At 43.2% G+C, this 15982-nt stretch overlaps 1 protein-coding gene across 1 annotated transcript in view; it reads left to right on the plus strand.

Annotated features, from left to right (window-relative positions):
* The window catches only part of LASP1 (LIM and SH3 protein 1), a 60988-nt gene that overhangs the window by 12136 nt on the left and 32870 nt on the right, over positions 1 to 15982 (plus strand). The window contains exon 2 of the mRNA XM_088474608.1: positions 6076 to 6170. Coding sequence (XP_088330734.1) covers positions 6076 to 6170 — 95 coding nt within the window. The remainder of the gene's footprint in view (positions 1 to 6075; positions 6171 to 15982) is intronic.

The following is a 15982-nucleotide window of genomic DNA, read 5'->3' on the forward strand; positions in this document are numbered from 1 at the left end:
TTTTAATATATACAGTGTACACTTCTATTTCATTAGGTAGAGCTCAAATGTTCTGCAGTTTGAAATCTACCCTCCACTAGGCATTTATTATAACACTAGCTGAAGTACCCAGCGTTGCTTGGGTTTAAATCTTTTTAACCTCGGTCCTCAAGGCACACTCAAGCTGGGTACACACATAACCGATTTATCTCCAGATTATGGTTGTTCATACACACCGAACAACCATCATCTGTCTTCTGGCTGCTGGTCCCGCTTGCCAAGAGGCGTGTCATGTCCTCCTCACCGCGTCCTCTGTTGTGAGTGTGCGGGCGGTCGTCTGACCACCCGTACACACAGCACATTGGCCCAAAAAATCTGCAGATATATTGGGCATCGGCTGTGCAGCACTGCCAACGCGATATGTCTGCGAACGATATCGTTCACAGACATATCGCTGGTGCACACTGGCTGAAGGGCCGATAAATGGATCGGCTAGTATGTCTTCCAGTGTGTACCCAGCATAACAGTCCAGGTTTTAGTGATATCCATGCTTGAGCACAGATGGTTCAATCAAAATAACTAAGGAATTAAGACACCTGTGTCCTTAAAACCTGATCTGTTAGTGTGTCTTGAAATGGTGGTTGGGAACCCCTCCTTAAGTTATGTTTTATGTGATGTTGTCCAAATCTATCTAGTGGAAGGCCCAGAACAGGCTCCCTGGGTCAAAGTTCTGCCCAGTGTTCACCAACGGGAGGTCCGACTGTAACCCTATAACCTGGCTAGGATCCAACTAGACCACCTCGAGTTGGTTTCATCAAAATCGGTGCAGGGGTGTCCGAATGCATAACCAGACAGACCGACCAATGAAATTTATATATAAGATTTGTCACTCTGTTGCATTGTCGCTATGTGGTCTAATACAGAGATTCTCAAACTCTGTCCTCAGAACCCCACACAGTTCACGTTTTCCAGGTCACCCAGCAGGTGCACAGGTGTAGTCATTACTCAGCAACACATTTTAAAAGTTTCACTGGTGGAGCTAATTTCACTTGTGATTCTGTGAGGAGACCTGCAAAACATGCACTGCTTGGGGTCCTGAGGACCGAGTTTGAGAACCTGTGGTCTAATAGCTTACTTTTTCGATCTGAAATAACTGTATAAGTTTTGTCAGCTTTACCTTGAGAGCTGTGGAAGATATTCACCAAGAAGCAATAACACACTGAAGCAATTGTGGCATCTGATTAAATTAGCAGTGGAAAAGATAATTGTTTTAACCAATTTGTTAAAAGGCTGTAAAACTTGGTCGTTAGCCATGTTTTTTGTTTAACCCTTTAAATGCTTTAATCACCCAGAGCTGCTTAAGAGCAGCACACATCTCCTGAAATAGTCTGTGCTGCTGTCAGCATTGTAATCTTAATGGCTACATGTTGTTTAAGACTTGAGCTGAAGAATTAATAAAAATCTATGGTTACTTGAGCTTAATGTTTCAGAATTGTGTCCAGCCACCCTAACAAGGAGTCATATCTTCCCAAGACCTTTTATTTTAAAACTTGTGCACCCAAACAATTTTATATTTGTCAACTCTGCATATATTTGTCAACTAAAGCAATTTTATATTTGTCAACTAAAGCATCCTGAGACCATTCATGTGTGGAGTTCCTTCTCAGCCAAGGGAGTGGGATCACTCACAATTTTGCCTAAGAACACAGCCATGAATAAAGAATGGTACCAAAACATCCTCCAAGAGCAACTTCTCCCAACCATCCAAGAGCAGTTTGTTGACAAACAATGCCTCTTCCAGCATGATGGAGCACCTTGCTATAAGGCAAAAGTGATAACTAAGTGGCTTAGGGCAAAAAACATTGCAATTTTGGGTCCATGGCCAGGAAACTCCCCAGACCTTAATCCCATTGAGAACTTGTGATAAAATTCCTCAAGCGGCGGGTGGACAAACAAAACCCCACAAATTCTGACAAACTCCAAGCATTGATTAGGCAAGAATGGGCGGCCATCGGTCAGTATGTGGCCCAGAAGTTGATTGACAGCATGCCAGGGTGAATTGCAGAGGTCTTGAAAAAGAAGGGTCAAAGCTGCAAATATTGACTCTTTGCATAAACTTAATGTACTTGTCAATAAAAGCCTTTGACACATGAAATGCTTGTACTTTTACTTCATTATACCATAGTAACAGCTGACAAAAAGGTGTAAAAACACTGAAGCAGCAAACTTTGTGAAAACCAATACTTGTCATTCTCAAAACCTTTGGCCATGGCTGTACAATACATGACTTATGTAGAGACATCGACGATGACCAGTTATGTCAACATTAAAAGATACTTTACCTAGGTTCTTATGTAATAATCTAAATAATCATTTTGAATAATACAATTCTATTGTGGCAATGTTCAGTTAAGTGAACAAGCATGCATAATGTTTGTAGTGTTAGCAATCTGAGCCATCTAATTTTGTGTTTTTCTGTCACTGTTCCATCCCTCCTGTGAGTATTCCACCCTGTGTGAGCATGTCAGAAAAAGCTATCTCCGGGGTACTAAATTCCTCTGCTTCATTGTCGCTATGTGGTCTAATACTAGACCTTGTCACAGTATGTAATCTTAATATTTTCTACAGTGTTTAAAATCTTACAGGGACTATTCTGGTCTTAATATAATGGATACATTAAAATAAGTGAAAAGCTAAAGCACTAAGACCTCTAGACCTGTAATACAATGCTTTGCATATATCTACTCCTTCTAGAGTTGTTTGGTCTGCTGGACTTAAGGTGCGTATCCGCTACACGAGAGTGGAACGACTGTACGATGACAACATTGTAATCATGCAATCGTTCTCCATCATGTGCAGTGGATAATGTGCCTACACTGAACAATATGTCGGTCAGTGCAGGCACCCTCCCTCATCCCCTAACATGCACAACCTGTTGTTATCAGCAGGTTGGCCTGCATTTTCAGTGATGATTGATGTAGAAAACGACCAGCAGCGTGCATTGCTGGTAGTTTTCAGCAGTTTAATGCCAGATCTATTGAACTATAACTATGTCATAATCGTTTAATCGCTCATTTTAATAGTCTAGTGGATACGCACCTTTTAGGTTCTGTTGAGCAGCCCCATTTGTTATGAGGTCTGGCAGTAGCACTGTCTGAATGCCAGCCCCTGAGGTATGTATTGATGGTTTAGCCCTCCGTGGTCTGATCATGTATGTTGCAGTGTTGTAGAACTAGGCTTCCTGGCTTGCACTAACCAGGACCCAGTAAAAACCCTGGTCGTGTGTTGGTTTAAATGGATCAGCCCAGGTTATCTGACCCAGGTCCGCACTCTTGCCATGACCTGTGATTTTTCTGAGTCTAAGCAGGATAGGCTGCGTTAAGAACAAAAGAACCTCATTGGTGGATTGAAAGCGCTCTAGTACATGTAAATATTATTATGCTCCAGGGTAAATATTTTTAGCTCTCTCAGCCATACATTCTGCTTTTCTCCTGTGGAAATAAGCCTGGCTATGACTGCCGACTTTAATTAGTTTCATTAAGCCTTCATTAACATTTTCAAACAAGATATCCACAATAATATAGGAACTCTGGACTAGACAGTAGAGTAGATGTACCTCATCTGCTATGTTAAAAGCACTATAAACAGTCTCAGAAACATCCACTTTAAATGCCGTGACTATGTGCTAACCCTTTTCAGGGAAGACACAGATCCAGTGTAAAAGGAAATGACACAGGATTTAACCGGAACCAAAGAGTTGTGTAAAAAGATGCAGCACGGGTTAATCCTGTGTTCATTATAGTCTCTGGGTTTGAGTGAAAGGGGTATTCGCATCACGGGGCCCAGTAGTTTTGGAATATGTGACAACCTGTCTAATACCCCTTTCAGACTGACGACCTGGGAACTACATGGGTTTATCTACCCATGAATTTCCCAGGTTCCAGTCCCTAACCCTGGTACAGAGCAGGGCCGTGGACCCGGCATACATACAAACATCATTTTATCTCTTTAGTCAAAAATACATTGTAGCAGCTTATCATAATCATTTATTTGAGTTTTAGCCTTGATCATGGAGGACTTTATTTCCTGTGCTTGCTTCCTAAGGAACTTCTTTTAGCCTCCAGTGGTACATAACTGAGGACATGAACTTGTACAGGGAAATGTTACATACAGTGCAATCATGTTAACTCTTGTCTAGTGTATAAACCTTTACATAAACACTTTGATTCTTTTTTTCAAGAGGCATGGTACACCAGCTTGTATTTGAGCTGAAATGGATCTGTTGTGTTCTTTTATTAGTAGTATTTTTGGTACTTTCTTATTTAATAATAGCAGAAGTTGCAGTGGGGGAGTGAGGCGTTCACAATTTTTTGGGTGAATATTATTTACAGATAAAAATCTTGTGTGAAATGGGAACATCCTGGGCTGCTCTATTAACATGATCATGGTGGTCAACGTGAGTCACATTTTTGTTAGGATGGAAAAATATATCACAGGAGGGAAGTTCATAAGGCGTTTTATTCATTTATAACACCGTTCAGCTTTAATGGTTACATGTTTCTATGACCTATATTAAAGAATATGTGAATAATATTTACTGCAATAACTAAAGGATTTAATTTATTTTACAAACTTGAATACCTTCAGATAACAAATAGCTTGTCTATAGGTCTAAAGTGCAGCGTTTTTGGGCTTACGCAGACATGTCATTCTGCACCTGGTAACTTGCGGCCCTTCATGGTTTCAGCACTGTGCAGTTTTGGCATATTTTGCAGAAGATACAGATCTGTTAGCTGATGGAAGACTGTCCAGAAGTGCACAGTCCTAACATCATGTACACAAGCTTTAACAGGTCTCAGGTCTAATGCATCTTAATGACTCTTGTCTGTGTTAACAATTGTGGACTACAGTGTAAACTCTATTTATTTGAGTAGTAGTAGTATGTATAATCAGTGTGAATTCACTATTAAACACTTTTCATGTTTGTACAGTAGATGCATGAAAGTGCTTTAGAAATAGATCAGATAAGTTTGAACAATGTCCTTAACAATTTTAGAATGTCTCATGGTATACCCTCATGTGTTGAAGCGTGCTACCAATGCAAACCATTGTATAGGCAATAGTGCAATGCATGAAATACACATCTAAGAGGGTGCTGACTGTGCAGCTGACTGTACACTGTATCCTGCCCTACTTTCTTAGCTTAATGGGGTCTTAACCCAGTAGATGATCATGTGAGCTATGTGGCCACCTGTCTCAGACTCTTGGTTTTAAAGGTATACAGACATCATTTTATTTCTTTATTTTGATGAGCTGCAAAAATGTATTTTGTGGTGCATATGCATGGTCAGATTTGTCAGTTCATCGATAACAATGAACGATTTTTACAACAATTTGAACGATTTCTGACGGTATTAAAATGAATGAAATCATCCAAATCTGTCTGCAAACACAGTCGATGCCAGATATCGTTATCTGACATGCGGGCACGTGCATCATTGGTCGATGAATGCCATACATGTCAAAGATATGAACTATTTTTACTATCGTTCATATATGATAAGAAATCTGACCGTGTGTATGCACCATAAGACAAATTTATTTGAGTTTTGGCCTTGATCAGGGAGGATTTACAGTAAAGTGTAATCATTTTACTGTAACTTGCTCTGGTATGCATTAGCATTGTCTTCATACTTTTTGTTTTATTAACAGTTTAATTTTGCATTCTTTTCTAATGGAGCAAACTTCATTGTGATGGTTTTGGCATACAGGGGCCAAAATATAAATAATTTGCTCAATTTTAGAAGAGATTTCAGATACCTTTATCATTGTTTAGTTGTGCTGTGCACCATGTAGAGTAATTTTTTTTATGGGCTGCATAACTGAGCAATGTTATTGTTAGGTAAGGCCTGACATGATCATATACAACCTAGTATTGGTTTTTTATTTTTCTTGTTTTATGCTTTTCTTTTTTGTAGCACATGTTACTACAGTTCAGTTAATCCGATCATTCGGCTTATACGATTTATTACCCTATGCATTTCTTGAATAGAGATTGAAAGTAGGTCATTTATGTGTATGTTCTTTCTCTCTTAGTTTTGGCATAAAGCATGCTTCCACTGCGAGATTTGCAAGATGACCCTAAACATGAAGAACTACAAGGGATACGACAAGAAGCCATACTGTAGCGCGTGAGTGATGAGACCAAATGTTAAGGAGCACAGCACTCAAGTCACTGTACACTGCTTAAACCTATAGCAGCACACTGCATGTCACTGTACACTGCTTAGACCTATATCGTCACACTGCATTTCACTGTACACTGCTTAGACCTATTGCAGCACACTGCATGTCACTGTACACTGCTTAGACCTATATCGTCAAACTGCATGTCACTTTACACTGCTTAGACCTGTAGCATCACACTGCATGTCACTGTACACTGCTTAGACCTATCGCAGCACACTGCATGTCACTGTACACTGCTTAGACCTATAGCGGCACACTGCATGTCACTGTACACTGCTTAGACCTATATCGTCACACTGCATGTCACTTTACACTGCTCAGACCTATCGCATGCACTGCATGTCACTGTACACTGCTCAGACCTATCGCGGCACACTGCATGTCACTGTACACTGCTTAGACCTATCGCGGCACACTGCATGTCACTGTACACTGCTTAGACCTATCGCGGCACACTGCATGTCACTGTACACTGCTCAGACCTATCGCGGCACACTGCATGTCACTATACACTGCTCAGACCTATCGCATGCACACTGCATGTCACTGTACACTGCTCAGACCTATCGCATGCACACTGCATGTCACTGTACACTGCTCAGACCTATCGCGGCACACTGCATGTCACTGTACACTGCTTAGACCTATCGCATGCACACTGCACATCACTGTAGACTGCTTAGACCTGTAGCATCACACTGCATGTCACTGTACACTGCTTAGACCTATCGCAGCACACTGCATGTCACTGTACACTGCTTAGACCTATAGCGGCACACTGCATGTCACTGTACACTGCTTAGACCTATATCGTCACACTGCATGTCACTTTACACTGCTTAGACCTGTAGCATCACACTGCATGTCACTGTACACTGCTTAGACCTATCGCAGCACACTGCATGTCACTGTACACTGCTAAAACCAGTTTTTAGCATGCCCAAATAGCAAAACTGTGGCAGGGCATGCTAGAATGTGTAGATGGGGGGGCCACATGAAAAATAATAAAGGTGCATGTTATGTAGCTTGCTTAAAGCATGATTGAAATGCCTCAGGTTTACCTACTATCTGTTTTCACATTCACTATTTTGGCTAATATGCTGTTCATATATGGCCACAAAGCGATCTGCATATCCATATTTTGGGATGATAAGGTTTTGTTTTCTTAAATCTGGTTGGCAGATTATAGTGCGGTCTGTCACCATACTAACATGATGTAATGTAATCCAGCCACTCGACCCAAACGTGGCCAAACTAGAAAATGGTCCTGGTTCTCAGCCAAGACAGGAGCATTTCATTTTGATGGGTTTTAAAGAGACTTGTTTTGAAATCTATAATTCTATACCATGAGTCGGTGTTAGTAGATAGTAGAGACTAAAACAAATATTGATAGTACAGCAAATAACGTTACTGTAAATAATGCAGAGAACAATTTAGTAGGAATAATATCAGGTCAGGTAATAAAATTATGAAGTAAAAAAAAGATGAAACCGATCCTCTGCCAGAAGGAACTCTGCTAATCCTAGATCTTTATATGGTTAATAAAAACTGCCCATGGAATGCTCCCCGTAGCACCAGTTAGCAGCACATGCAAATACGAGTACATTGCATCAAGTGATTGGTATGTGTAGACAGGAAGTTATAAGAAACTCGCTGCATTCTGTGTTCAGTTTCCTGTGTGACTTTTTGGCTGTATGGAGCAAGTGTCCTTATTTGGTGCCGATGTAGTGGTTTAGCAATACTTCTCTTAGATATAGTTTTACACCACCTAGTGCAATTTGCTGCAGAGGATGCAAGAGCTGTAAAAAGATTTCTTACTGCATATCAATGGGCTGACAAATACACACTTTCCAGAATTTACCAACAGTTCGGGTCAGCAGCAACATATGAAGATCTAAAGCAGGGATATTCAACAGGAGGCCCTCTACCTTTTGTAGAACTACAGATCCTAGCGTTCCCTGCCACACTGTTGCTCTAAGGGAACATGTGCTAAAACTGTAGCAGGGACTTCTGGGATGTGCAGTTCCACAACAGCTGGAGGGACACACATTGAATACCCCTGGTCTAAAGGCTTTCCTTCCAAGATGACACTTATTCTCTGTGTGTGATTGTAGACTGTTTTGCACCATTTGTAGGCAGCGCACATCCTGTTATGTAGTGAGTTATTCACTCTCTGCATGACCAATGACACACACAATAGGCTAGGAAGAGTATTACATGCATTGAATTATCAACCCCAGTCATTAAGTATATTCATTTTGTGTATAACCCCTTTGTGTTCAGCTCTTTGCACACAAGAAAGTAATTATCTGAAAAACAATTGAGACCTGGCTTCATGTGATTTCCAAAATGAAATGCGGTTAATGTATTGTTTTGTAGCTGTGTGTGCAGAGAAAGGAAGAGGAACATGTCCCGTTTCTCTCTAATTGGTATATACTGCACTATAAAACTTCTCTATTATGCTTCCTACACTTGAGAGAGAACATAGTAAAAAAATCTCTGCAAGTTCAGTGTAAGTACAAGGACCTGGCTTGTGTAAGCATCATTATATAGCCCACTTTGTTTCTGATATTGTATTCAGTAGGGGCCTGTGATCTAGGTAGTCAGCAACACCGGCGTTAAAACATTAGACAACCATGCCATTGGCACTCCATTCTCCATAGCAACAGTTTAAACATTGGCGTCAGAGATGGACGGTATTGCACAGCCTCAGGGAAGCAGCTGTACATTACCAACCAACTAAATGTAAATGCAGCTGGAGGTGTTTGTAAGAAATAGACGCCTCCTGCATGCGTCCGTAGATGCCGCCTCGGATTATCATCGCGACCATTGGTGTTTTTTGCTTTGGCCAGGCTGTGTAAGCTGAGACTTACTCAGTCTGGTCGACGGAACTGGGCAGCCTGGTCCAGGAAGTCCACATCAGACGACACGGACCCTGGGCTCGGCACGCCTCCAAAACTGGGGCTATATGCCCCCGTTTTGGAAAATGGTTTTGGTCGCCACCCCTCAAACAACGCAGCATGTCAATCATTCTGCGGCTAAGGGTAGTCTGCAAGTGAGCACACAGGACCCGTTTCACACATGCTTAGAACGGGTCCTGCGCAGACCCAGAACCATCGGAGATGTAGGCAAATGAACTGGTTTAGTTACATCTCGGATTCAGGCCCATTGCCTTAAAGTATAATTGCAGTTAAATTAGCTTTTTTACCTCTTTAATTTACATTTTATTTTTGTTTCGTACTACAACCCTGCAACTCTTACTGCTTTTTCTGTCTTGTTACACGAAGGTTGAAAACTATTTTAAAGCCCAGTTCCACTGGCATCCAAGATTTTGGTGTAATGCAGTAAATGCATAATGTTACTTATCTAGTGGTGAGTGTTCACCCAGTCTGGCAGGTACTTTGATGTCTTGTGTAGTTCAGGGAAGCTGTCCTTGCCTTTGCCTGGTAAAAACCCACATTGGGAGAGCTTCTCCGATCACGGCAGACATTGGGGGGTTGACTCTTACTCCTAATGTTATTCTTTAAATGTAATCAAACATTTTAATGAAAAGTTACAGAGCACTATTAATGAGCTTGGGCCACGGCCACTTACAGTAGATTCTTAAATTTCCCTTAGAATGTAAGCTCTCACGAGCAGGGACCTCTTCCCTCATGTGCTTCTCTTTACATTTTCTTCTACTCTTTACTCCCCATTCGGGCACCTAACACGTGACTACCAACTCCCGGCTGCTTATTGTGAGTGCTTTAATCGCTATTGCAGCAATGTATATAAATCTTGTCCTTCTCCTGCACTGTAATGTACTGTAAGTTACTTGATTCTTGTTCACTTATTAGTTCTATGTACTATGTAAGGCGCTGTGGAACATTTGTGGCGCCATATAAATAAAGGATAATAGTAATAATGGTAGATTTGGTCACCTTGTCACTGGATTAACTGCTCTTCCCCAGAAACATCTGATTCTGTTGTGATGCTGATTTGAAATTGTTCTTTTTGGGTCCATACCTTCAATCATTTATGGAAAATTAGGTCTCAAATGGCCTAATTAGTCATGAAGATCAGTTTATTTTGTAATGCGACACTGGAGACCTAAAACAAAGGCCAGTGTATTGCATTTTTTATTTTTGTAAATACTGCCAAGATCACTGTAATTTGTTACTCTATAGAGAATATTGCATAGGGCCCTTATAGGTCAGGTTATTTCAATGACCACCATATTTGATACCTGTATTTACCGCTATTTTACTAATACCTGGAAAATTCATAGTGTGTAGGTGTGATGTCCTTGGAATGTGGATTTATGCGCACAGGAAGTCATTGGAGAGCCGTGGCTTCAGCTGCAACTCATTGTATTTAGCCATGGCTTTCTGCTGATAACTTGCACATCATTTATACATTCCAGGGACGACACGCCAATTATTATGCATAGGAACACATATCTCATCTAGTGGTAATTCTAGCACCCTGCACCTGTCGTAACCCGTGCAGTTCCTCTTTTCTGCCTGGGGTGATGCTCTCTGCTCAGGTGCTTCCAGCACACCTTTTGGTCTGTATCTCAGTAGTTTGTTCCATCAGCAGAGTGTGCTAGAAGCACAGGAGCAGAGAGGGACACACCAGGCAGGAAAGAGAAACTGCACAGGTTGTGACAGGTGCAGGGTGCTACAATGAACACTAGTTATCTTGTTTTATTAATAAGTTTTTAGAATATTAAGTGTGCTCATACTGTTTCATATGTTACAGTTAAAATAGCCCAAATACATTGTAGAGTGTCAGCCTAATAATCTCCTACCCATACGCATTGCACAATTATAGGGTCACTATATACTGGAAGTATTTTATTACTTTGTGACAGCTGTACCAGCCCCCAACTTGAGAATCTGCTCATTTCAGGTAGAGTGCCTGCAACCTCCTACTCGCATACATGAAATGTATGTGCCAGCTGTCTGGTGCTGTGACAGTCTCTCCCTTCCCGCTGCACCTATTTTTATTTTTTTGTTAGTAAGAACACTATATACAAATGCAGCAAAATGATACTGCAGAGCGGTTGTTCCACAGCAGCTCCCATCATCTACTTAGGGAGATTGAGTGTTCTATCAAGAGCTGGAAAGTTGCAGGTTGCTTTTATTTTCATCAGTTTCATCGGCAGGTTGCAGGTGAAACTATGCCCTGACACTGGGTGCCATTTTAAATATTAACCTGCAATCCGCCAGGAAGCAGCGGCTTACAAAAGCTGATCGTAAATAAAGTCCTCGGTGTCTTGTGATATTCACCCTGTTGTGAAACTACTAGTCTCAGCGTGTCTTATCATGCCTTCAATAGCTTGGGAGCTGTGGTTGCCAAAGCACTGATAAATATTGTCATGACTACAGTAATATCTACTACTCTTGCACATATTGGGGCTAGGGGTGTGCACCGGCCACTTTTCGTGTTTTGTGTTTTGGTTTTGGATCTGGATCTTTCTTCGTGTTTTGGATCTGGATTGGTTTTGCCAAAACCACCCTTCCGTGTTTTGGGTTCTGGGTTTTGTGTTTTGGATCTGTATTTTTTTGAAAAAAAGCATAAAAACAGCTAAAATCACAGAATTTGTAGGTTTTTCTGCTCCTATGCTATTATTAACCTCAATAACCTTAATTTCCACTCATTTCCAGTCTATTCTGAACACCTCACACCTCACAATAGTGTTTTTATGTCCAAAAGGTTGCACCGAGGTAGCTGGATGACTATGCTAAGCGACACGAGTGGGCGGCACAAACACGTGACCCATCTAGGAGTGACACTGCAGTGGCAGGCAGGATGGCAGTTAGAAAAACTAGGCCCCAAACTGTACATAATGCAAAGAAAAAAAGAGGTGCAAGATGGAATTGTCCTTGGGCCCTCCCACCCACCCTTATGTTGTATAAACAGGACATGCACACTTTAACAAATCAATCATTTCAGCGCCAGGGTCTGCCACACAACTGTGGCTGAAATGATTGGTTCGTTTGGGCCCCCACAAAACAAGCTGGCAATTAATGTGTCCCTGCACAAACTGGCTCTACGGAGGCAAGATGTCATCCTCATCCTCCTCATCCACCGATTCCTCACCCTCTTCAGTGTGTACATCCTCATCCTCACAAAGTATTAACTCGTCCCCACTTGAATCCACCACCACAGGTCCCTCTGTACCTTCTGGAGGCTGGTCTCCCTGGAAGAGCTGATAATTCATTTTGATGAACATCATCTTCTCCACATTCTGTGGAAGCAACCTCCTACGCCTTTCGCTGACAAGGTTCCCGGCTGCACTAAACACTCTTTCGGAGTACACACTGGAGGGGGGGCAACTCAGGTAAAATAGAGCCAGTTTGTACAGGGGCCTCCAAATTGCCTCTTTTTCCTGCCAGTACAGGTATGGACTGTCTGACATGCCTACTTGGATGCTGTCACCGATGTAATCCTCCACCATTCTGTCAATGGTGACAGTATCATATGCAGTGACAGTAGACATGTCAGAAATTGTTGCCAGGTCCTTCAGTCCGGACCAGATGTCCAAACTTGGTCCTGCCTGCCCTGCATCACCGCCAGCGGGTTGCTTAGGATACCTAAGTTTTTTCCTGGCAGCCCCAGTTGCGGGAGAAAATGAAGAAGGAGCCGTTGACGTGTCACGTTCCGCTTCAGCTGACAGTGTGTTCACCAGCAGGTCTTTGCACCTCTGCAGGCTTGTGTCGGCCGGAAAGAGAGACACCACATAGGCTTTAAACCTAGGATCGAGCACGGTGGCCAAAATGTAGTGGTCTGATTTCAACAGATTGACCACCCTGGAATCCTGGCAAAGCGAATGAAGGGCTTCATCCACAAGTCCCACATGCCGAGCGGAATCGCTCCGTCTTAGCTCCTCCTTCACTTTCTCCAGCTGCTTCTGCAAAAGCCTGATGAGGGGAATGACCTGACTCAAGCTGGCAGTGTCTGAACTGACTTCACGTGTGGCAAGTTCGAAGGGCTGAAGAACCTTGCACAACACGGAAATCATTCTCCACTGCGCTTGAGTCAGGTGCATACCCCCTCCTTTGCCTATGTCATAGGTGGATGTATAGGCTTGTATGGCCTTTTGCTGCTCCTCCATCCTCTGAAGCATATAGAGGGTTGAGTTCCACCGCGTCACAACCTCTTGCTTCAGGTGATGGCGGGGCAGGTTCAAGAGTGTTTGCTGGCGCTCCAGTCTTCGGCACGCAGTCGCTGAATGGCGAAAGTGGCCAGAAATTTTTCGGGCCACCCAAAGCGTCTCCTGCACGCCCCTGTCGCTTTTCAGAAAATTCTGCACCACCAAGTTTATTGTGTGAGCAAAACATGGGACGTGCTGGAATTTGCCCAGATGTAATGCCCGCACAATATTGGTGGCGTTGTCAGATATCACAAATCCCCAGGAGAGTCTAAGTGGGGTAAGCCACTGGGCGATGATTTCCCTCAGTTTCTCTAAGAGGTTGTCGGCGGTGTGCCTCTTACTGAAACCGGTGATACACAGCGTAGCCTGCCTTGTAACGAGCTGGCGTTTCTGAGATGCTGCTACTGGTGACGCTGCTGCTGTTGCTGCGTAAGGTGATACATCTACCCAGTGGGCTGTCACAGTCATATAGTCCTTAGTCTGCCCTGTTCCACTTGTCCACATGTCCGTGGTTAAGTGGACATTGTGTACAACGGCATTTTTCAGGACACTGAGGACACTTTTTCTGACGTTTCTGTACAGTCTCGGTATCGCCTGCCTAGTGAAGTGGAATCTAGACGGGATTTGGAACCGGGGACACACTACCTCCATCAATTGTCTAAATCCCACTGCACTAATGGCGGATACCGGACGCACGTCTAACACCAACATAGCAGTCAAGGCCTCAGTTATACGTTTTGCTTCAGGATGACTGCTGTCGTACTTCATCCTCCTCGCTAAGGACTGTTGGAGGGTCAATTGTTTAGTAAAAGTAGTGGTGTTCCTACTTCCTCTCTGGGATGATGAACGACTCCCAGCAGCAGCAGCAACAGCAGCAGCGGCAGCAGTAGGCGTAGCAATGCAGGATCCTCCGGAGGAATCCCGGATAGGAGAGTCAGTCATGCCAGTGATATGGCCTGCAGGACTACTTCCGATCCTGACTAAGGAGGAAATTGACGAGGAGGGAGTTGACGGTGTGGTTTGCAGGCGCTTGGATACAACAGGACAACGGGATTTAGGTGTCCCTGGACTGCTTACGGTCTGAGCCAAAGTTTCTGAACTTGACAGTAACTTTTTATGAACGCGCTGCAGGTGCCGTATAAGGGAGGATGTTCCTAGGTGGTTGACGTCCCTACCCCTACTTATTTCACCTTTACATATGGTACATATGGCAAGACAGTTGTTGTCCGGATTTGGATAGAAATATTGCCAGACCAAAGAGGTGGAATGTTTGGTCTTCTGCCCAGGCATGACCGTGATGGGCTTTTTCATCCCACGGACAACAACTGTCTCCCCCGGAGCCTGATTTAAACAAACCACATCACCATCAGAATCCTCCTCGCCAACTTCCTCCTCAGCGCCAGCTACACCAGTATCCTCATCCTGTTGTACTTCAACAGTGACATCTTCAATTTGCATATCAGCAAGTGGACTGTGGGTGCTCCTTTCAGCACTTGCAGGGGGCGTGCAAATGGTGGAAAGAGCCACCTCTTCCCGTCCAGTGCTGGGAAGGTCAGGCATCGCAACCACCACCACACTTGGACTCTCTTTGGGGATTTGTGATATCTTCTTAGAAAGCACAGTTCTTCGCTGTGCTTTTGCCAGCTTAACTCTTTTGATTTTTTTAGTGGGAGGAGTGCTTCCATCGTCATGTGAAGCTGAACCACTAGTCATGAACATACTAGGGATCGACCTTAGCCGTTCCTTGCCACTCCGTGTCGTAAATGGCATATTGGCAAGTTTACGTTTCTCTTCAGCTGATTTAAATGTCTTTTTCAAGGTCATTTTCCTGAACTTTGCCATTTGGGATTGTATGTGCCCTCTACTATGACATTGGGCATCGGCCTTGGCAGACGACGTTGATGGCATGTTATCGTCTATGTCATGACTAGTGGCAGCAGCTTCAGCACTAGGAGGAAGTGGTTCTTGATCTTTCTCTATTTTATTTTTATCGGAGAAAGTTTGGTCCTCCATTTATGTTATATCGATTTGATATATACGTGCGGCTAAACACAGAAAATAAATTTTTTTTTGGTTCGGACTGGAGTGTACTTTGTGGGTTACAGCACCCTTTAACGGTCAAGCCAGCCGGCCCTTTACTTATGACACAGGCGCACTCTTGGCACTACTTTGTTGATGCACGTGCGGCTACTGCGCACACAATTCACAAACACAGAAAATAATTTTTTTTTTGGTTTGGACTGGAGTGTACTTTCGGGGGTTACAGCACCCTTAACGGTCAAGCCAGCCGGCCCTTTACTTATGACACAGGCGCACGCTTGGCACTACTTTGTTGATGCACGTGCGGCTACTGCGCACACAATTCACAAACACAGAAAATAATTTTTTTTTGGTTTGGACTGGAGTGTACTTTCGGGGGTTACAGCACCCTTTAACGGTCAAGCCAGCCGGCCCTTTACTTATGACACAGGCGCACGCTTGGCACTACTTTGTTGATGCACGTGCGGCTACTGCGCACACAATTCACAAACACAGAAAATAATTTTTTTTTAGGTTTGGACTGGAGTGTACTTTCGGGGGTTACAGCACCCTTAACGGTCAAGCCAGCCGGCCCTT

Source organism: Taudactylus pleione, unplaced genomic scaffold (genome assembly GCF_031769625.1).
Source record: "Taudactylus pleione unplaced genomic scaffold, aTauple2 ptg000155l, whole genome shotgun sequence".
NCBI classification, from domain to species: domain Eukaryota; kingdom Metazoa; phylum Chordata; class Amphibia; order Anura; family Myobatrachidae; genus Taudactylus; species Taudactylus pleione.